The sequence below is a fragment of the Lampetra fluviatilis genome, chromosome 26 (assembly GCF_964198595.1).
Source record: "Lampetra fluviatilis chromosome 26, kcLamFluv1.1, whole genome shotgun sequence".
NCBI lineage: Eukaryota > Metazoa > Chordata > Hyperoartia > Petromyzontiformes > Petromyzontidae > Lampetra > Lampetra fluviatilis.
In genome coordinates, this window is record NC_136300.1 from 9,924,753 (window position 1) to 9,947,768 (window position 23,016).

The window sequence follows — 23,016 nt, forward strand, 5'->3', positions numbered from 1 at the left end:
GCCGGACCATACGCAGTTTCATTGGACGGCGGTTGCCCCTGGCAACGGGTAGCGACGCATTCGCTGCGGGGTGGACGCCATTTTTAATTCCCATTAAAAATATGCGCACGCATTAACACGCGACTCTGAGGTAAATTCATCAAAGTTTCACGTCCTCTTCACTCCCCCCCCCCACCACAATGTGTGCAATTACTATTATAGGGTCGGTAGATTATAAAATTATAGCGATTAGACAGTATTATTGTAGCGCGGGGTGGGGGGGTAACGGCCCCGGTACCCAGCCTCAGCCGGGTGGGCAATCTAGGCGAGGCCGGAGGCTCTGCACGGTACTAGGCCTCGACACCCCACCACACTATAGGCCGTACATATTACTGCACAGCGGCCGAGGAGATCGTGCCTGGGGGGAAGGGGGGGTAGCAGCCCATCTGTGTATATATGCAAGGTTATTAAGAAATATATTTTTCACCCGGGCAACGCCGGGTACTTATGCTAGTAAAACAATAAAATTCGTACGACGTTTCGACTGCAACACAAGCAGGTGTGAAATCCACAGCAAGAAAATAAAAAAAAAATTGGATTTCACACCTGATGATGATTGCTTGTGTTGCAGTCGAAACGTGAGAATTTTATTGTTTTATATTTTTATTATTTTATTATTTCCCTTCTACGTGACTTTACTGAAAGAACCAAGAATATTAATCCCTGCAGTCACGAAAGCTTTAAATCAAAATTCATCCTGGCCTCTTGAGTTTTCATCCAATGATTAGACGAAACTTCATGCAAGTAAAAAAAACCCTAAATTATTTAAAAATACATGGGTCAAATTTAAGCTGAAGCGATTTTGACACCATCAAAATTTCATTCCGATCAATCCCGGCTGTAGTTTTATTAAGCTGACCACCCAGACCGGCTGATCGGATGAGGTGGAGAGGTCACGCAGATTCCTATTAGGATGCGATTTGATGGTAACAAGCCTTGAGCAATATGTGTGTGTATATACCTACGTACATTTCTCGATCCGTATCTCGTTTATTTTTTATGCGAATTATATTCGTTACCATTTTCAGACTCAATACAATTTTTATAATGTCCTGTGTCAGCCGCGCACTGCTTTATGAAAACTGCCACTTGAAGTCCATTCCTCCCGAGGGCCAAAATCAGTGGCGATTGATTTCCGATCCGCTCCTGGGCCACCGCTTACCCGCACTGGCCAGCGTTGGTGAAGTATGGTCAAATACTCCCCAAGAGTGACACGGTACAGGGAGGCCTTTGTCCAGCAATGTATTCACGAAAGGGTTGACATCGTTCTAATTGTGAAGTTGCGCAATGCTTTGTAAACAAATTTTGTATAAACAGCAAAACACGAGTATCCTTTCAAAAAAAATGTTTGACTCGGCATGCAACATAACACGAGGTCTGTTCACCTGCACCCGGTGACAAAAACGCGAACGAATTTACATGTTCTAGATTTGAAGTTTTCGTGACTGCAAGGATCCATACTCTTTGGTTCTTTTGGTAAAGTCACGTAGGTGAAAAGAAAAAATAACTAAATTAAATCACGACGTTTCGAAGGCAACACAAGCTTCCGTCATCAGGTGGGACAACCACAGCAAACTACAGTAATTCTGTTTTTTTTGTTTGCTGTGGTTGTCCCACCTGATGACAGAAGCTTGTGTTGCCTCCGAAACGTCGTGATTTAATTTAGTTACTTTTTCATTTTCACCTACGTGACTTTACCGAAATAATTTACACGTGTAGATGCAAAACACGTATTATCATTGTAACGTTAACACGGACAGACTTGGCCCCGCCAAAAGACCGTGGAATTTCCCCACCTGTGCCTAACAATGTTCTAGAACGCGTTGGGGACGTTTTGCCTTATAATACATTTATATATCCGAATTAAAAATGATTGATGATGATCATCCCCTGTATAATGGGGGGTTGAAGAGGATGGCGATGACTGGACCAGGTGCGTGGAACTCAAAAGTGGTTGGGGCCATTAGCAATAGAAGCCCATGATTGAGGAATGATGATCTTTTATCTCGTGTCCCAAACTTGAAGGGAAAGAGATCGGAATTGCCTCCCAGCCCCGATCTGTTTCCACGTGCATGAGCCGGTTCCACACACAATAACTACGATATTTATCGAACAAAGCCTGGCCGAGGCTCAGTATGCTTTAAAGAGGGCCCTGCTTCATGAGATTTTTGACCACTTTGTAAATAAAGGGTGGGTTTTTTTCACGTAGGAATAAACCGGAGTACCCCAAGAAAACCCACCTCGCATGCGAGGGGATAACACCCAAAGGTCCGCACAAACGGGTTCACGAACCACACATGCTGTACTGCCATCTGCCGTCCACCTCGGAGCCCAAATCTCTGCATGTGATCCACCAACCCCTTGGCTCTACGGCACTGGCTCGCGGAGGTCGCGCCGCCGCCGCCAACACCACTGCCATGCCCGGGGTAAGTTCACTCAGCTCACATCCCGTAGGGGGACCAAATGTGGGGTTCGCGCCCGGGTCGCGCCATCAGCGGACTTGGACGCAGCAGCAGCTGGAGCCCCTGGTGCCATTGGCGCCGCGGCCGCGGCCACGGCCGCATTTACGCAGCGTGTCGCGGATGATGACTCTCAACTCGGGACTCCGGAAGGCGTAGATGAGCGGGTCGATGACGGAGTTGATCATGATGAGCAGCAGGTAGAGCGGGAAGTAGGCGATGTACGCGCAGCAGTAGGGGTTGGCGGGACAGCTGATGATGAAGGTGAGGTGCAGGAAGAAGGGCGCCCAGCAGAAGACGAACACTCCGAGCAGGATGCTGAGCGTCACGGCGCCTTTGAGGCTGGCGGCGCCGTTCTGTTGTCCTTGCCGGGAGCTGCGCGGCTGGGCGGAGATGCGCTGGGCGTGCGAGCGCGCCAGCGCGAACATGTGAGCGTAGAGCGACGCCATGAGCACGAGCATGGTGACGAAGAGCGCGATGAGACACACGATGACCGTCCGGTGGTCCCAGTAGGTGATGAAGAGCGTGCCGCTCACTACGCACGCCGCCCACACGCACGCGATGACCACGGCGGCGCGTCGCATCGTCACGATCGAGTGGTACTGCAGCGCGTAGAAGATGGTCACGTAGCGGTCGACGGCAATGGCGAGCAGGTTGCACATGGAGGCCACCACCGAGATGCAGATGAACGAGTCGAAGACGTTGTCCACGTGCTGCAGGATGCGCGCGGGGATGTGCACGTGGCGGCCGTGCACGAGCGCGATGGCGATTGTCTCCCACGCGTTGGAGAGACACACGAGGAGGTCGGCCACGGCCAGGCTGCAGATGAAGCAGTACATGGGCGAGTGCATGTTGCGGTTGCGCGCGATGGCCGCGATGACGAGCGCGTTCTCGACGAGACTCACGATGCCGAGCGCGAGGAACACCTCGGTGGGGATGGAGAAGTTGTGGCACGGGCTGAAGCGGGTGCGGTTCGCGGAGGCCGACGCGGTCCCGTTGTCGTCTGGACCCGAGGTCCCGACAAACGGGTTCGGGAACAGCGCCTCGGAGAGGTTCATGGTGGCGCGGTGGGTGCGCGCGTTCTCCACGCTGGGAATTGCAGAATTGTGTGGTCGTTGTTTGGTTATTGTTGGTGGTGGTGTGAATGAGGTATTTGTTGTGGTGGTGGTTTGATGGAGGCTTGTTCGGTAGAAATGAAGAATGCTGTTGTTGACGATGATCTACGTGGCTTTACCGAAAGACCCAAAGAATAGAATATGATCGTTGGTTGTTGGTGTTGTGGTGGTTGTTGCTGGTGGTGGTTATAAGGGTGGTGGGTTGGAGGCTTGTTCCACGCTGGAACTTGAGAATGTTGTTGGTGATTGTTGTTGTGTGGGTTGCTGTTCTAGTTGGTGGTGTTGGTGGTGAGTTCACAGTTCTTGAAGAAGCCTCTCCCTAGCGTCCCTGAATCTCCACCCAGCGACGGAGCGAGGATTCGGAGAGCGACGGACAGAGGTGGCGATGTGAATGCGGGAGGGTTGGAGAAAGATAGAGAGCCCACACGGGGACCCCGCATAACACGGGTGTCACGTCGCTCCCTGCGGCCCAAAGCATTCGCAGCTCATTAGCCCCGTTATATATAACACAGATGCGTCCAATAGCCTTCACGGAATGAGACAGACGCGTCAAATGAACCGGGAGGGACCCCGCAGGAGGAGGCATCCAGGATGGATCCGGTGACACGCTGGGTTATTTGACGTTGCAGGGGCAGGGGGCGGCGCATGGAGCTCTTGCTACATCGATCGAGTCGATTGCTATTACAGACGCCCTTTTCCCTCGATCCGGGAGGCCAATCCCAAAAGAGTAAAAATCCATTTGAGTGGCGATTCAAAGAGCGGAGAGTTCGTCGGATGGGGGGGGGGTAAAATAAGTAGGGAGAGTCCGAGACACGCGGCGTCGCTGTCGAGTGTGGAGGCGGTGTCGCTGTGCTGGTGGGGTCCAGGCGGAGGCTGCGAAGAGAGGAGAAGTTGGATAGCAGCGTGGGGGAGGGCGACTCCCATGGCATTGCATGCATCATTGTCAACTCCAATGTTACTTCACTCATTTTCACAAGCGGCGGGGGGTCACTGCCGCCGATACGACAGCATCAGTGTGAGATGCCGTCACACATTCTAAAAGCACTGTTGGGTTTAGTTTAGCCCGATTTTTTTGATGTAGTATAGAGTTATACTTAAAATTTTAATCTATATTGTATGATGATTGTTATTGTGATCTAACATCAAAATGGGAAGAAAAAAATTGCACATTTTTGTACGCAGCATAAACAAACGGTGCTTTTTCTGGAAGATTTTATTGTTTTTGTAGGGGATGTTTCAATTTGCGTACAGTAAATTTTAAATGTAATTTTATTGTTTGTTGTGGTTGCGCCAGAATCAAGAGCCAAATGGCTCACAGGGTTATTCCAAAGAAATGAAACTGAAAACTGACAAAACTGAAAAAACTGAAATGATGTGATGGGGGTGATGGGGGTTGTTTCCACGCGTTGTCTATTGTCGGGAGCCGCACGTCAGGCGCCACACTCAAGGCCACCCCAGGGGTCACCGGTGGCTCGCGGACCTTGTGATGAAGAACGCCGCTCTCCGTCCAGAGCCCTCCCCGCCGCTGTGAGTGAGCGAGAGTTCGGGTCCGGGGCTCGGGTCGCGCACGCGGCTGATCCCGGATTTCTCGAGGGGTTCCCCGGGTCGACGGTCTGGATTGGGTCACCGGCGAAATCGCTTTTGTTCTCCATGGAATAGCATAGACTGAGGTGTCGGTGGGAACGTCTTCATCTCAAATAGTTTCTAAGAGTATAAACTCATTTTTATTCCGGCCTCAGCAGCTCTCTCCCGCTATGTTTTCACCTGATGACGATTGCTTGTGTTGCGATCAAAACGTCGCGATTTAATAAAATAATTTTCTATCTACGTGGCTTTACCGAAAGACCCAAAGAATAATATAAACTGGTACTCTTGAAAGACTGTCTGTACCTTACACATATAGACAGGGCCGGGTTGAGGCTATGAGGGGGCCTAAGGCTAAAATGATGGAAGGACCTCTTAAGTATGCATTACATATCGCAAAAAAATAAGTCATTTAACATTTACATATTTGCTTATGCAAAATTAACATGTATTCGACTCAATGTACATTAATCAGACATAAATCGCTTACTACACTAATTTCTTCAATGTTTTTTTCCCCGCCCTAGCTTTAGCTGCATGCGTTCCGCTGGCCGTTATAAGCGTCACTCAGCTTGTTACCTCAATGTTTGATGGAGGGCCTGCAATTGATGAGGGCCTTATAGGCCTATGGGTTAATCCGGTCTTGCATATAGACTGTCGTGATTTAAATGATCATGATATTATGTAAGGGCTACAAACATTAGATGTGCCACGAATATACGTGGTCGATTTTGTACAAATTATTTGAAAAATACGAAAAGTAAATGTCTGAATTCGGCTCCCAAAATCATGGCCCACGGGTTGCTTGTTTTTCTTTTCACTCCAAGGACAGGAGTGAAAAGAGTAATTTCAGTCCTCTTGCTGAAACAGAAACACACAATATCCAAGTCATTCGCTTCTTGTGGAGTGTGGCGCTAACGTAGATATAATGCAGGCTACTGGGTTACAACGCCGGTTTAATCCTTCCCGATTCAATTAACTGTCGTTCTTGAACTGAATCCTGTCGCGTTCAACATGAACTGTTACGCAACTGGGCTTATTCCGGCTCTGATGACTGAACATTTCTGATTGAGCGGCATGGAGCGAACACTCTGGCAGGGCGCATACGGAAGGCTGCGCCGAAGGGACCTGAGACGTAATGTGTGTGTGATGTCATGTTCTTGGGGGTGGCTAAAGCACAGCAAGTCGGCACAGTAGGGGGCACAGGTGGTGCATCAGCCAGTCATCTCGGTCATCTCAGTCAGTCGACTCGTGGCACCTGGGTCTGCCCCGTGACCTCCTGTCAGCGGGCGTTCGACACTTCACGTGGCCTCAAGGTGCACATGGCCTGGCACAAGCGTCGTGGTGACGTCACCGCCACTTAGTGGCGAATGGCGGTTGTTGTTGTTGGGGGTATTGGCTGATTGGATTGCACAATTTGGTGCATTGCTCACTGCGTTGGTTCCGAAGAGACGTTCTTCGTCGTGTGACCCGGGCGTCGTTAGCAACGCAATTGGAATGTGGGAGGAAATAAAACGCAATGGAAGTGCTGTGGGTTGTAATGGAAGTGTTGAGCCTGCCTGAATTTTGAAGTGTGCGTGATGGGTAATTGGAGGAAGGATCGATACGCTGACAATGCGTGTTCGTTCTAAATTCATCCAAGAAAGCCTCAGTGAATCTCAATAACTTTTCAGGAGGGTCATGCTACTTTTAAATATTTGGTCAATTTTAATGTGAAAGGAATCTGGAGAAAACCTACAGTGAATACTCGTGGATGGCATCTCTCAAACCCACTTGCGTTCCTGTAATCTACGGGCCACTACCTCGCTGCCCAGCGGGTGTGGGAGTTCCACAATCTCTGCATGACTTCAACCCTTACTTCCAAATCACAGGATCAGAGACGCTCACCACTAAGCCTGGCGAAATTCGGTGGGTGCTGCAATTGGCAGCTTGTGGTTCCAGGTTGAGGAGGCTACAAACTCCACCTAGGGGTTTCCAGTTTCTGGTGCCACGTGCACATGATTGTATTGATAATTGGAACGTAAAGTCAAAGTCTAATGATGAAATGATGATTGATGATCATATGATGATGGTTATAATCATATGAGTTTGACGATCACATGATGGTTCTTTATAACATTTATCCAGGAAAGCCACACTGGGTCATATTACTCTTTTTCAGGAGCAGTCCTGCATTGGGTTTGTTTAATTTTTGTTTTGTGTTTAGACAATGAATGATGAGTTGTTTGTTATACAAGTGGAAGGAAACCGGAATACCTGGAGAAAACCTCACGTGCATTAGGAGGCAACACTCCATCCCGGTGCAGATGGAAACAGATGGCTATTAAATTTCGATTTAAAGCTTTCGTGACTGCAGGGATTCATCTTCTTGGTTCTTTCGGTAAAGTCACGTAGAAGGGAAATAATAAAATAATAAAAATAAAACAATAAAATAATTCTCACGACGTTTCGGCCACAACGCAAGCAGCCGTCCTCAGGTGAAGACCAGGTCTGTCGGAAAGACAGCGTCTGAAGACGCTTGCGTTGTGGCCGAAACGTCGTGAGAATTATTTTATTGGTTTATTTTTATTATTTTATTATTTCCCTTCTACGTGACTTTACCGAAAGAACCAAGAAGATGAGATGGCTATTAGTCCACTGTTTCATCTGCCTCCTTCTGGCGAGCCAGGGTATGACACCTCGTGGCCCACGGGAAGGGAGTTTCACAAACTTTGTGCGATCCACCAGCCCTCGGCTCCGTAGCCAGCGCCAATTAGGATAATTGTATGCAGTGGCGGCTCCTGCAAAATCTCTCAGGGGGGGCAAATGTTTGGATGATTGATAAGGATAAGGTCCACCCATGCAAAGGATAAATTAACAGCTTAAGCATGTAAAGGCAACTTCACTTCTTTAATATTAATGAAAAATAAAGTGACTCTTACAATACATCTTGTTTGTTTCTATACTCACTATTAATACAATCCACTCATGTTTCTTTTATTAAAGATTTCACTAGGTGGCGACAAATAATTTTGTTGGACGAAACGTGCTTACGTATGATGACGTAAGCACGTTAGTGCGAGCCCTCCCGGAAGCCATAGAGAATGCATTGCAGCGCCCCCCGTTCGAAAAAAAAACATCTTTGAATGTAAGTCTATGGGACCACTCGGGGCGATTCTCAGCCGGAGGGAAATCGCCCAAAAAGAGGCGGTACTCCACAGAACGTAGCATGACGCTGATTGGACTATATCCAGAGGCACAGTGACGGCTAGCGTGACTCTGTGGTTGAATGACATTGGTGGTGCGTCGCCCAATCGCCCTAATGAAGAAACCGCCCCTGATTGTATGTAATTAATAACTTCCAATGATAAACACTGTCGTCGTATGTGATTGTTGATGAGCATACGATAGTTATGCTCGTATGATGATGATGAATCACTACGTGCTCGGCTCCACCCTACCAGATCTTGAAAGCGAACTTGCGTATCTTGTGTGGGTCTCCCTTGCATGAGGCCGCTTTTCCCTCAATCGTTTATCGCCTGGTTATGTCGGCCACGTGTATAACTACTGTCATTCAGACTCTGTCTCCTCGACAGACCTGTTCACCACCTGAGGACGGCTGCTTGCGTTGTGGCCGAAACGTCGTGAGAATTATTTTATTGGTTTATTTTTATTAATTTATTATTTCCCTTCTACGTGACTTTACCGAAAGAACCAAGAAGATGAATCCCTGCAGTCACGAAAGCTTTAAATCGAAATTTACTGTCATGTCGGTTACAATGTTTCGCACTTTCTCCAACAGTTTGTTCAAGTCTACATTAGAGATCGTTGAAATGTATTAATTTGTATATATTAATGAGCACTTACGTGCATACGTCTGTATACGTGTGTCGCTGGCTATTTAAGAATCAATATTATTTCCATCTCGTTATGGTCTTGTGTTATTTATCACCTTTTTTCTACCTCGTTTGTACATTTGTGTTAACTCCAGTATCCTATACATTAAATGTAACATCAACAGACATGCTCTATCCCCAGCTGGGTGGATTACACAATCTCACTCCTGCACAATGAGCTGATTTCACGGCTCTATCTCTGCAGTGGATGCCCCTAGCACCTCGCACGCCGATTAGCGCGGTTGGCTACGTACGGTGCCAAATAAGTTCTACATATATATCATTCAGCTGTCACTCTGTTGTTTCTAATTATAATTTCCCCGCACGCCTCTAGCATAATTTTCATCCCAATGCACTCTGTTGTTTTCCCACCAACAATTACTTTTCCTCGAGCGACATTGTTGCATGTATTTTTATTACTCACGCATCAAGCGCAAGTTTTTCTTCGTTTAACCAGGGGCCTGAGCACGCACCGATGGCGCGTAGTGCGAAACCCGTAGCATCTATCCAAGTCGGAGTCGTACAGTGGTTGCAAGGGATGATGTCATCACTCTCAGCCAATCAGCCGACAGGAAAATAATCCCAATGCAACATGGCTGCCGTTGTTGAGCATCAGTTCCCTGTGCAAGATGGCCGTAGTAACGTCAACACTCCGTGCTTTTGTTATCATCATCGAGTGTGATTTTGCGTGCATTTATTTGTGCAAGCGCGTGAGAGTGCATGTATGTAGTTGTTCCGAGTGTACCTGTATTACGATGTTTACATACAGCAACGGGGTCAGCGTGATAATGTATGTGTGCGTAAGAGTGCGTTTTATGTTTGTATTTGTCGTGTGCCTTGTCAGCCTGAATGTGCTCGCAGAAGTCTGTTAAAAGGCTGTTATGGATCAAATATCCACGGTATTCTGCGTCTGGGAAGTGTGTATACGACTATGCACGCGCTTGTTTGTATTGTCTCCCCAGTGGCGATGTTTACATACAGCAACCAGGTACTCATTTGAGGCTGAGTCGACGCAGGGGAGGCCCAGGACCGGCTCAGAAAATCGTCACTGGTGTCGGTGATGAGCTGGAATCGAACTCGGGTTGCCAGGTTCGTAGCACAATGCACGAACCGTTACTCTACCGCTCCCCTGTGATACACCCCCTCGAGCAAAGGGGTCAGCAACCAAAATAACAAGATGAGCATTTTTTCCGAATTCTATAAAAAAAACTGCTAAATTTAAAGTGCCTCAATGCGATGTGAATAACATCACAAGGCAGTCATTAAAGAGTCACATGCTGCTCCGTAGTTGCAGGTTTCACCTCTGCCCTTAGCGCCTGTAACGAGCTCCACATCCACAGTGGACGTGCCCTGCTCAAGGTGCGTTCCCTCCTAAAAAACTGCTAAATTTCAAGTGCCTCAATGCGATGTGAATAACGTCACAAGGCAGTAATTAAAGAGTCGCATGCGGCTCCGTAGTTGCAGGTTTCACGACCTCTACCCTTAGCGCCTGTAACGAGCTCCACATCCAGTTGACGTGCCCTGCTCAAGGTGCGTTCCCTCCTTTGGCACCCAATCCATTGTTTATTCTCGCCCACGGCCCATTAGGAGGCCAATGGGATACCCCCCCCACCCCCTCTTTTAATAGACTGATCGACACATACATCGTTCCACAGGTGAGGTATTTAAATCCTGCATAAACACGAATAAACTGCACGTCTGATGTTGATCTTTATTCTGCGATGAGGTCCACATGTACCTGATCGTCTGGTGCTGGAGCTTTAACTTTTTCGTACTGCAAAGGGACGAGGAAATTTCTCCAAGTGTGGCATATGGAACCCCCCCCCCGCCGACTTAAAACGAGAATGTGTTCCAGTGGAAAAATTACGTATATGCACGTATTGATTTAAAGCTTTCGTGACTGCAGGGATTCATATTCTTGGTTCTTTCGATAAAGTCACGTAGAAGGGAAAAAAAAAATTCTCACGACGTTTCGACTGATGATTGCTTGTGTTGCAGTCGAAACGTCGTGAGAAATGTATTGTTTAATATTTTTATTTTTTCCCTTCTACGTGACTTTACCGAAAGAACCAAGAATATATATGCACGTCGTTTTGAGTTTTATGATTATCGCGTGTTGCGGTTCCATCTTTCTGTTGGTTACGCTTTGCGATTTACCAATCAACTTTCTTTTTTTGCCGTCTTCATGCTTCCATTGTTTATTATGAACGAAGGTTGCCAATTCATAGCACAATGTACGAACTGCTCGATTCTTCCTGGCTGCCAGGCGAGGCTGGTGAGACAGATGAAGCCCTCCAATGTGCCTCGTTCTCACGGCCAGTTGTTGATTTGTCCAATGGGGTTGGATCTTTCTCTGTACTTTAACTGGAGCTCGACCCATCACCAGGTCATCTGCAGCATCAGCAGCGGCATCATCATCAGCAGTAGCATCGGTAAGCGCAACAGTAGCATCATCAGCAGTATCAGCAATGACTTCACCTTCGTTCATCATCCTCAACCATGATAATTAGCAACAGATATCACTATCATCGGAATCAGTCACAATCATCGTCGCATGTGCCACCAGAGCCGAAGTTCAACCCATCCTAACATCCCTAATGCCGCTGACTCCCCCCCCCAAAACAATAGGAAATCGATTCGACTAACGACTCTTAATTACCGCACGTCTCTGACCGATTGCGCCGACCTGGTTTCTCTCGCTCGACACCGTCCGCACGCGCTCGGCAAACACGAACGCAGCGAACGCGAAACTATGCCACATATTAAAAGGTAAAGATCCCCTGTATAGCCTTAACAGACTGTCGGGGCAAGTGCTTTTAACGGACACCTATTGAAGGCCGGAACGCCACGAGCGGGTGAACGGCGAGCACCACGACCGATTGCCCTCGTCTCCCCAGTGTCGATGTTGACACACCACACCAGGGACCCAACTGAGGCCGAGTCGACCTAGGGGAGGCCCAGGACCGGTTCAGATATTCGTCACTGGTGTTGGCCATGAGCGGGAATCGAATTCGGGTCGCCGGGTAAGTAGCGCAGCGCGCTAACTCCACAACTGCTCCACCATCAATAGCAGCATCATTGTATATGTGATGCCGCCACCACGAAGCCGTTCAGCAGGCGCCCCATCCCCGACCTCGCCACCACCAAGCAACGGAGCCCTCGTCCCCCTCACCTCACCTCACATGAACACACCTGCACGCATTCACCCCCCCCCCCATAGAGCTGGAAGGGAAGGTCACCTGATCGACCAGTTTTTATCCGAAAAACCCATATCGGGATTAACTCTCACGGTTTCCGGCGATCAGGGAATTGGACGGCCTCCCCCGACGCTACGTTGCACCGCGGCGCTGCGACCTGCCTTAAGATGGCATGGCCGCGGCGAGGGGCATTCGGCCACCGCGGTTGAAGCGCATCCCCCACACACACCACCCACGTGTCGACGGGGCAAGCAGGGGAGGGACGGGACAGCATGAGTAGCGGGACCGCAGGGGCTCTTGCGCATAGTCACGGATGGTTGGGATAATTACGCTTGAGCGCGCAGGCACCATTGTTAGGGAGGGAAAGGGATTAATTAGAATTTACGCCGCGCAACGCCGCACATTGATTAGCATATCACAGGCGTCCGGAACCGCGGTGCGCGTGCTAGAGGACGCGAGCCCATTGTTAAGGAAAAGCTGTGGGCCACCATCCCGCTCGGAGCCTTTGAGGTAGGGAGGATAAATAGGGGGCGCAAAGGGGAAATCCTCTCTTACTCCAGCGCCAGGCGACCAGACGCAGCTCCAGCCAGCGACCCGGACGTCCGTGGGACGCACCGAGGTACGCTGTTAACACAAGGATCAGCGGACCGCCGTGGACACTTAACAGTGAGTAAGAAGGTGAATTAGAATCATAGCAGATAAATCGGGAATAGGTATAAAAGTATCAGCGTAGGCCAGCCTCGTCGACTCACTGATTTAACACCTAGTTCCAGGTAGCGGACAATAAATCATTAATAGCGAAGCGTGGTCTCGCGTGATCTTGTTGAGCAGTGTGTCGCGTGGGGAGCTGCGTGTGTGTGCGTGCGTCCACCCCGTGCGCGATACAGGTGCGCGATCATAACGCGAGAAGTCAGGGGTGAGTGTAGTGCTGCGGCTCGCCTCGGGGGAGCGCTGCGCAGAGCGGCGCGAGAGCGGGTGTCGCGTGTGTGCAGGTGTGTGCGCTCGTAGTGTGGGGGGAGAGGTCGGTGCGCCCGCAGGTCCCCGCTCCGTCTGTCGCCGCCGGGACTCGCGCAGTGTGAGGGCAGCGTCGTTCGCCCTCCGACCCCTGACCCCCGTTTAATAGCGCGTGATCCGTGGAGAGGCAACGCAGCGTCTGCAGGTGAACGAGGGCGTGCGGCGAGCTATGCCTCTCACACGAGCTCGCGGAGGGACGGACCAGGGAGGGGAGCCGTCGGGCGATGAGCCCAGCGACGGCAGCAGCTGCTCGCAGAGCAGCGAGGGGTCGGCGCACGGCGGAGCCCCTGCCATAGGATCGGAGCAGGGAGGGACTTCGGGGACCAGCGGCCCCAACATATAACACGGCGCGCACAGCCGTGTTATGTTTAAAAAGTGGAAACGAGATCCATGACATCCAAATGGGCCAAATTCCTCGCTTTTATAAAAAGCATCTTGTTAATGGAAGAACAATGAGCGCCGCTAACACTTGGAATGCAACCCCCGCATCGCGTCTCCATAAGAACACGGCTATTTTCATCTCTCGTCGCCATCTCACTCACATCGCCGAAATCAGCTGACGGCCGCCGGCGTTGCCGACATCGGCGCCTAAGAAGTGGCTCCTTTGTCCGCGACTTAATCGGCGTCATGGGAAAACAAATTCGCGCTCAGCCGCGGCGTGTTGCTCGTCGGGAACGGCTAACGAAGAACCACCATCACGTGTTGATGCGCATCGCGGCCGGCGATCGAGCAGAGGACAAGTCAGCAGCGATGATGGTTACAGAATGAAAATACAAAAAACGCAAGAGTGCAACCTTGACCTCTTCACTGCGTGGAGACCCCGGGGTGAATCATGGCAGCACGAGGAACTTATATATATCACACAATTGATCAAGCGGATGCCTCCTTAAAATGTCTCTCCAAAAAAACAAAAGTATTTCTGACAACGCATCGGCTAAACGTCCTCGTGGGAGTTCATAATTCAGAAGAAGCAAACTCTACACCGGTTTCGAAATACAGTATCCCTTCAGCCAGGCTTGCTCGAGTCAATGCTGGTTAACTGCAATATGTTAAAGACAAGGACTCTCTCTTTAAGATATGGGTTAGACCCAGTGGCCCCGTTCATGGTTAAGAGTAGCGCTTTGATGGCAACTCGATTTACGGAGGCAGATTTTATTTTGCGCGCGTGGAAAAAAACTTTTCCCCCTCTTGAAGAAAGTGGAGTTGCCACCAATGGCTCTGCTGCAGGACTCCCAGCGGAGATGAGTGCTACCTCAACTCTCGCTTGAGCACATTTTTACTCCGTGACAGCGAAAACATTGTCCGTTCAGCCAGCAAATCCCTCCACCGCCTTCCCATGCCCGTATCCAGCTGTGTGAACACAGACCAGATAATTTTACTTCTGGTACCACCTGTCGTGACGAAACTTTAATGGTACAGATGTATTTATAGAGCCAGTAAACATAGACTAACCTTTTTAATCAATCGATACCCTAAAGTTTTGTCATAACACACGTTACAGATGGTAGTGTGTTTTTTTGCCATGGCCCAAGGGGCGACATTGGCATCACGTGCAACATATCAGAAGCCACCTTCGCTGATGCTGCGCCCTGTGACGATTGGGAGGGCAATGCAAATGCCTGTTCTTGAGCCACGTGGTTTGGTTGCGAACTTTGTAACATGTGCAGTTGAACTCGACTGTAAAGCAACGGGACAAACATTCAGCAACAATCTTGGTCCAACTTTTGAACATCAACTTCCATCATCCGGCAAGTGATTTACATCCGGCTGGGTGGCGGTTAACTCCAGGTTTAGTTCAACTGACAAAATGCCTGGCTATCTGGTCGGCCAGTCCAGACCTGGGACGTGGAATTGGTGAAAGTCTTGCGAGTGGGTTCTCATGGGAACTTAATGGTAAAACTGGTACTGCAAACAAAAATCATTTAAATCGGCCATAGGGCCGTGCTGTTCCATAATAAACACCCACCGCGTTATTCCCATTCTCACATAAGGTCGATACAACAAGTGGGCATGTGGAATGTTTATTGTGCACATTGTCACCATAATTTTTTATGTTAAATGCCTCATTTCAACTGCCACGTATTATTATTAAGTACATCGTTGTATTAAAATAAGTGGCTACGTTAATTAATCATCCTTTGCTAATGTCCAAAACTTTCGTTCCAAATATTTTTTTCCAGCCTGATAATATTAACACGTAGTTCGGATGAGATCCGGAATGTATAACACAGGGGTTCCCAACCCCCGGGCCGCGGACCGGTACCGGTCCGTGGCCTGTTAGGAACCGGGCCGCACAGCAGCAGGAGGTTGAGCGGTGAGTCCGCGCGTGGCCCGCCCCCATTATTTTATTATTTACCACTTCCATTCATGCCTCTTTCCCGCACCGCGCACTCAGTCACAGTGTTGGTAAGCCCACAAGCTGCTAAACCCCTAGTAGCCAAAATGAGTAAAAAACAAACGTCGCTGGAGAGCTTCTTTGAAAGGGGGAAAGACCCAATGATGACCCCCCCCTCCCCCGGTCCGTGAAAAAATTGTCTTCCACGAAACCGGTCCCTGGTGCCAGAAAGGTTGGGGACCGCTGGTTTGACACATTAAATCCCTCGGAAAGCTAAAATGTTCACATAAATTAGACCAATAAGTCACTGTGAAGACTAAATTGGCAGAGCCGAAGGAATAATACTGTTGAAATTATATGCGATACAATCATTAACTTTCTCGTTAATCATAAATATGGTCATTACCTCATTGTGTCTGTCTGGGGTCTAAATTCACCTGTGCCTGCAGCAAAAGGGGCAATTCTCCTGCCCAGTTCCTCCGACGCAAGCCAACTCAACCAATTTAACCTTGAGATTCTCAAATGCTCACGCAGCACCGTAGAGTAGAGCTCAAAAACCTTTACCAGGAGCCCAGCGAGGCGAAACTTCGCGAGGTTGACCACTTGGTTTTGGGATGGGAAAGGAGAGCGAGTCAAGAGGCCGAGGTTGGGTCAAACGGGTGTAAAGCGGACTGGAATAGTTGCAACAGCAAAGACTCAATGCGTTCATCAATAACGCAGGCAGTATCAACAAATAATTTGAAATGATTGTGTGTAATGATTCACTCCCCCCTCCCTCTGTGAATGAAGGAACTGGGTCATGATTTGAATCCGGAGACTCAATTACTTTTGCCCTCTTTACCCGTTCCATCTCGTCATTCCTCATTGTAATTTCTATCTTTGTAGCCGTCTTGTGCCCCAATCCTTAGCCTAAAGAAAAAAAAGTATAAATAAAACAATCAATTCGTACATGCGTTATGGTCATGACGATCTAAGTTAATGAATCGTTGTATGCCGAGGAATAATTCAGTTTCTACGATCATTTAAAGCGCTTGGAATGTGTTTCTATACTATTATCGCGTCGGGGTGGGGAACTTGTTATTACACGGAGCCGAATTGTTACTTTTAAATACCTTTGGCAAGGCCACGCAAGTCAACATACTCCACGAAAAATTCTAATCACAGCGAGGCCAGGTAGAAAATGTACCACTCTAGAACTTGTGTGGCTACGATGTTTGCCGTGACAATATCTTAAGTAGGCCGTTTCAATGTCATACCTGTCAACCCATCAGTGCCTACCTTATTACAAACCAACTCCGACTTTATTGGTCACGCTGTACCCTTATAAATCTTAAAGTTCATCCTAAAAAGTCCCATCAGAAGGGAGAAACACAAATAGACAAAATGTATTTTTTGCCTGTGTTGGACCTGAAAACTCAATTTCGCTGTACAAGAATACGGTTAAACCGTATGCGTTGACAGGTATGCAATGTGATGGGCCTCATATGGGGCTGTATAAAATTAAGTTGCAGGCCCTATAAAATAAAGCAGCCGTCTTCCCCTCCCCTAGTACAGAGACATCGGCGGGCCACGGCCATCGACGTGCCGCGTTGAAATCATCGCGCGGCGGACGCTCCAGCGGGCGCGTGCCGGCTAGTTGTTGCTGAACACGGCGTTGATCTGCTGCGTCACGCGGATGAAGGTGGTCCGGCGGCTCAGCTCCTTGAGCTTAGCGGCGCCCACGTAGGTGCACGTGGAGCGCACGCCGCCCAGGATGTCGCGCACCGTGTCGGACACGTCGCCGCGGTAAGGCACCTCCACCGACTTGCCCTCCGATGCCCTGCCCGCGCACACGGGGACAAAGACGACGACGACCCATACGTAGCGTTATGGAATCATGGGGTCCACTGCTACCGGCGAGCCCCTATTAAGGTCGATATGGCACATGAGGGAATGGTGCAGCACCACGGACCGGTGTGCAGACTTTCTGTGTAACTTGAGCATCAAGTCTGATTAGTTAACGAGTGGCAGCATGCGATGAGGTGGGGGGGCGATTGTTTTTGCGCTGTTGACCACGTCATAGTCTTGACTGAGGCAGGGTTTGGAATCCATCAGATGCAAAGCATCAACTGGGGCGTGAATTTTTGCAGGCAAGATAAATGCCCCAACCCCTGCCGTGCCTCTCCACTGGACACTCAGCCGCCCACACATCAGTATTGACATGCAAACCCATGCATCTGTAATATATACACACACACAGGCTCATCGACCTGTGGTAAGGGCTTCACTCTCTCACCTGCACACAGACACAAACCTCCTAAGTTTGATATCAATCATGAAGACATGAACACAAACTCAACTGCATTTGAACATTGGTATTGTAAAAAAAATTAGGTGTATGCTTAAAAGAGCGATAACCCGCATACACATTTTAAATATAATCCATGTAAACATTAACAGAACACTCCATAATACACTTTTAAACATAAAGTAGTTTTTAGTGTGTCATCTCTGCACAGAAGGCAAAAAGCCTTTTCAATCCACATACTCTTAATAAAAGGCAACTTTGTGGACATTGAGATGTTGCAGGTTATCATGTTTTATTCTCCAAGACACCTCTCCATTGAACCCTGCCACGAGTCATTCATCACGGTTTGTTTCAGATTTTTTTTTATATATATAGGGGCTACAGCGTTTCCATGAGCTAATCACACTGAATATTGTGAGTCAAAGGCCCAGCCCATAAAAAAGGCCTAAAAGGCTTGTGGTACTTGGGAACATGGATCCCGGTTCCGTGGTGCAGTTTCTGGGACAGAACTGGACAGGCGTTATTAACCAGGTAAAGTCTTAACTGACTGTAATGTTTTCATCCTACCTGCCTATGTCAGCTGTTATTTCATGCTAATCTCTCACGTTATCATAGCCACTTCCGTGCCAAGTTACATGCTAATTTGTCACTTTAACATCATGCTAATCTCTCACATTAACATAGCCACTTCCGTACCCAGTTACATGATCATTTCTCACTTTATCATGCTAATCTCTCACATTATCATAGCCACTTCCGTACCCAGTTACATTGCTAATTTCTCACGTTATCATCACTAGCCCAGCCACTTCTTTATGACCCTTGGGCTACACCCATTTCAAACCTTTTAAAACAGTCTGCCTCAGCAGCAGACCGCGCTTTCCCACCTGATGACGGACGCTTGTGTTGCGCCCGAAACGTCGTGATTCATTTTATTTTCTACCTACGTGACTTTACCGAAAGAACCAGAGTGGATTCCTGCAGTCACGAAAGTTTCAAATCAAGATTGGACAGGCAGAGTTTGGTTACCTGTTTTTGTGAAAACGAAGGATTCTTCAGACAAGCATCATCTTCATTTGCATCTCCTTACCTGTAATCAGCCACTCCTCCATCGTACTTCTCCATTGCGGTTCCTGAGCTCATGCCATAGAATGTTTTCACCTGGCACCAAACACAATGGACAGCAAGCCACACATATCAAAACTCATTTGCGGAATACAGCTTCAAAATAGCACGACAGAGAAGGCAGCCTCATTGCTTGCTCTGACACAACCTTGCAGTTTGTTGTGTTACTTTTTTTACTCAGAACGTCTTTGCTATTATTTCTCATGACCGCCAAGCACTTTTGGTCATTACATCATCGGTTACCCACCTCGATTTCAACTTTCCTGACCTGGAGCCTTTGTCCGGACCCCCTGAAGCAGCTCCGTTTATCTTACCCGGTGTTCTTCCCAGGAGACGCCGGCACATTTTAAATATAATTCATGTGCAGGAGAGGCGATGTGCTCTGGGTGAGGCTGAGAATATGGGTGGCCAATCGCCCCCTCGCTTCCCAGTACCTTGCTAGCCAATGTTCAGCCCATTGTCAATAAGCTGGACGAGCTTCGATCGATAATCTGCTACCAACGAGATGTGAAAAACTACAATGTTGTTTGACTGAAACACGACCCTCCCCCCCACTGCTGCTGGACCTAGCGATTCAATCCCAGTGGATTTTCCATCGCACGGAGGGGGGGACAGGACAAAGGCGTCGGGGGAAAAGCAAATGAGTGCTATGCTTCATTGGTAACAACTCTTGTTGTTACCACGGCAATGTAAAGAAGCGCTCGTCATTCTGTTCACCCGACCTCGAGTACCTGACGGTAAAATGCCGGCCCCATTTTCTTCTGTTATCCTCACGAATGTATACATCCCCCCCCCCCCACAGGCCGACGCCACTCAAGCTCTCAAGGATTTGTACGGTATTTACACACCCAGAAGCCGCGTTCGTTGTGGCTGGGGATTTTAACACGAAATTTCACCAGCACATCAAATGCCACACACGCTTAGACGACGCTATGGACCACTGCTATTCTCCCTTCCGGGATGGATACAAAGCCCTCCCCCGCCCACCGTTCACGCCTCCATCCTGGAGGCGTGAACGATGGGTAGGAACCCATCTATAGGCAGAAGCTGAAACAGGAATTGCCTGTGACTAAAACTGTTCAATGCTGGTCTAACCAATTGGAATCTGTGCTTCAGGACTGTTTTGCTTCCGTGGACTGGGAAATGTTCTGGGTCGCCTCCGGGAATAACATCGACGAGCACACAGACTCAGTCACCGTGTTCCTCAAGAAGTGCATAGAGGATGTTGTTACAATGGTGATGATTTGTACATATTTCAACCAAAAACCGTGGATGACAGTAGTCGCGCAAAACTGAAAGCGCAAACCACCGCATTTAACCACGGTCGGACGACCAGGAACATGGACGAATACAAACAGGCCAGCTATGACCTCCGATTCTTCTGGGCTGGATGGTGGTGGGAGTCAGGCTTTAGATAGGCATCCGTGTGGGTGGCTTTCCTGTAGACCGAATGTCCCAATGAGCCATCAGGCCTCTTCTCGATCAAAACATCCAGGAATAGAAGCTTGCCATCATTTTCCACTTTCATGGTGAATTTGACAGATGGGTGTATGGAATTGATGTGGTTGAAAAATTGGTTCAGTGCTGGCAGGCCATGTGGCCAGATGACAAACGTGTCACCTACGTATCTCTTCCACAAGGAAGGACGTAGGGTGGATGTTTGGATGGCATCTGTCTCAAATTTTTCCATGAAAACATTCGCTACCACTGGCGATAAGGGAGAACCCATTGGGGTGCCCTCATTTTGTCTGTAGAATGTACCATTCCAGGTGAAGTATGTGTTGGTAAGACAGTGCCTTACCAAAGTTGGTACATCTGGATTCAGTCCTTCTTTTCTACAGTTACATGCTTATTTCTCACTTTAACACCATGCTAATCCCTCACATTAACATAGCCACTTCCATGCCCTCGTTTTAGGAGGCCGCTCCCATGCCCTCGTTTTAGGAGGCCGCTCTTCTATCTTACAGTTACATGCTAATTTCTCACGTTAACATCACTAGCCCCGGCCACTTCTTTATAACCCTTGAGCGACACCCATTTCAAACCTTTTAAAACAGTCTGCCTCAGCAGCAGACCATGCTTTCCCACCTGATGACGGACGCTTGTGTTGCGCCCGAAACGTCGTAATTTATTTTATTTTCTACCTACGTGACTTTACGCATTGACGGAAGCCTGTGAAACTCCTCCCTTAAGACTACAAAGGCCAAAGGAGGCACCCCTGCTTCTTCAGCTGTCCCTCACACAAAGGAGACTCAGCATTTGGGCGGTTAATTGAACCTTATGGCGGTACCCCGGGGTACCATAGTACCACGGCTCTCGCATAATGCCCGTGATGCAGTAATTTTTAGTCTATTGATGGTCGCGATGCGGCAATCAACTCTTCTTGACGAGCTGTACACGAAGCACTATTCAAAGTTGCATTTTTTGATAATGGATTTTTTATGCTAATGTCTGGCGTGTCGACATCACGGAGCAGCACTGATTTCGGATTGATTGGTACCCCAGTCGCGGAGTGAAGTACACCCCTGGAAAAAATAGTATCCCAGAAATACAATATTTAATTGCCTCGGCCATTTTGTATTATGTGGGTACTGCCATAAGGATCAATTATCCACAAGCCTTGGCTTGAAAAGTTGTGACGTTTGGATTGACCACCACAGCATAGGAATGTTTTCAAATATCATGGCATTAAACATTCACTTGCTCATATGACGTACTGTTATATAACCATGCAGCTCAAGGTTGGTTAAAAGGTTTCAATGACTATTGTGCGTAATCTTAATAACAATTACTGTTACGCCGTACGATCTGGGTTACACATGTAAAACTTAAGCGTTGAACCTAAGAATCATTCAGAACAATAGGTATTTTTAGATATTATGGTTGTTAATTCTACACGACCAACATAATGTATGTGTAGGGGTGTTAGAGAGAGAGCCCGTTATGCATGGCAGCCTATGGTAAACAAACACAGTAGGCGGGGCTACATGTGTGCACAAGCAGGTGCCCTCTGCGACGTCCGCGCCAGACACCCTGGGGGGTCGATTCGGTCGTTATGATCCCCCGGGGCCCCACCCCTCAGGGAGGGGTGGGGTATAAAAGGGGATTGTATCGAAGGGCTCGGGAGTGATGTTTAGCTAAAGAAGAGGAGGCGGAAGACGTCTGAGATAGAGCCCTGGACTCCCCCCTGGTACGCCGTCCTTATCAGGACCGCGCAGGCTCGAGCCAGTGGCGTGGTACCAGAGCCAGAGCCAGTGCTGGTCTGGACTCTGGGTACCGGGCCCGACTGACCAGTGTCGGGCCAAGATAGCCTCCCCTAGCCCATTAGTGGAGGACTCAGAGGCAGGCTAGGGTTAGCTAGAGAGGTGTGTCCTCAGATAGACGGGTGAGGGGGCCGATACCCCCTCAAATGTGTATGTCACAACGTTGGTGTAAAATAAACAAGTGTGCCTCCAACTCCGGTGTGAACGAGTCGTGAGCGTTACTACATCTGGCGTCAGAAGTGAAACAAAGTACGAACATGGATACACGCCGGACGACTCGAGTCGGAGTACCAGGGGCGGAGGACACCGCTGCAGTCGGAGGGCCCGAGATGGCTGAAGATGCCATCGAGCAGCCGGGGCTGGGTGCACCCACGCCACAGCAGCTGGAGGAAGGGGAGCCGTCGACGGAGGGGCTGAGGCAGGCGCACGCGAAGCTGGCCGAGCTGCTGTACGCCGCAGCCGCCATGCTCGACAACATCACGCGGCTGGGGGCTGCGGGACCGCCACGAGGCGACAGCAGCCAACGACCACAGCGCCTTCCCGCCATTTCAACGGAGCAACATTTTGAAACTCCCGCCATCGCCGCAGCTGCTGTTGAGGGCGTGGCCGCTCTAAGCATCGCGTCCAATGGCGGGAGTACAGTGCCTGCCGCGTCACCACGGGTGCGACCGGCGATGCCATCGCTGCTTCGGGCCGACGCTGAGTCGAGTGAGGGAGACGAGG

The 23,016-nt window shown here is 49.1% G+C and overlaps 1 protein-coding gene and 1 pseudogene across 1 annotated transcript in view; both read right to left on the reverse strand.

Moving 5' to 3' along the window:
* Positions 1-2,530: 2,530 nt before the first annotated feature.
* On the reverse strand, positions 2,531-3,621 carry LOC144942199 (melanocortin receptor 5 pseudogene; annotated as a pseudogene).
* Positions 3,622-15,288: 11,667 nt separating this feature from the next.
* LOC144942065 (GMP reductase 2-like) overlaps positions 15,289-23,016 on the reverse strand; it is a 35,190-nt gene continuing 27,462 nt past the window's right edge. The window contains exons 9-10 of the mRNA XM_078868724.1: positions 18,996-19,066; positions 15,289-17,437 (exon numbers count right to left, since the gene is read on the reverse strand). Coding sequence (XP_078724850.1) covers positions 17,251-17,437; positions 18,996-19,066 — 258 coding nt within the window. The 3' untranslated portion in view covers positions 15,289-17,250. The remainder of the gene's footprint in view (positions 17,438-18,995; positions 19,067-23,016) is intronic.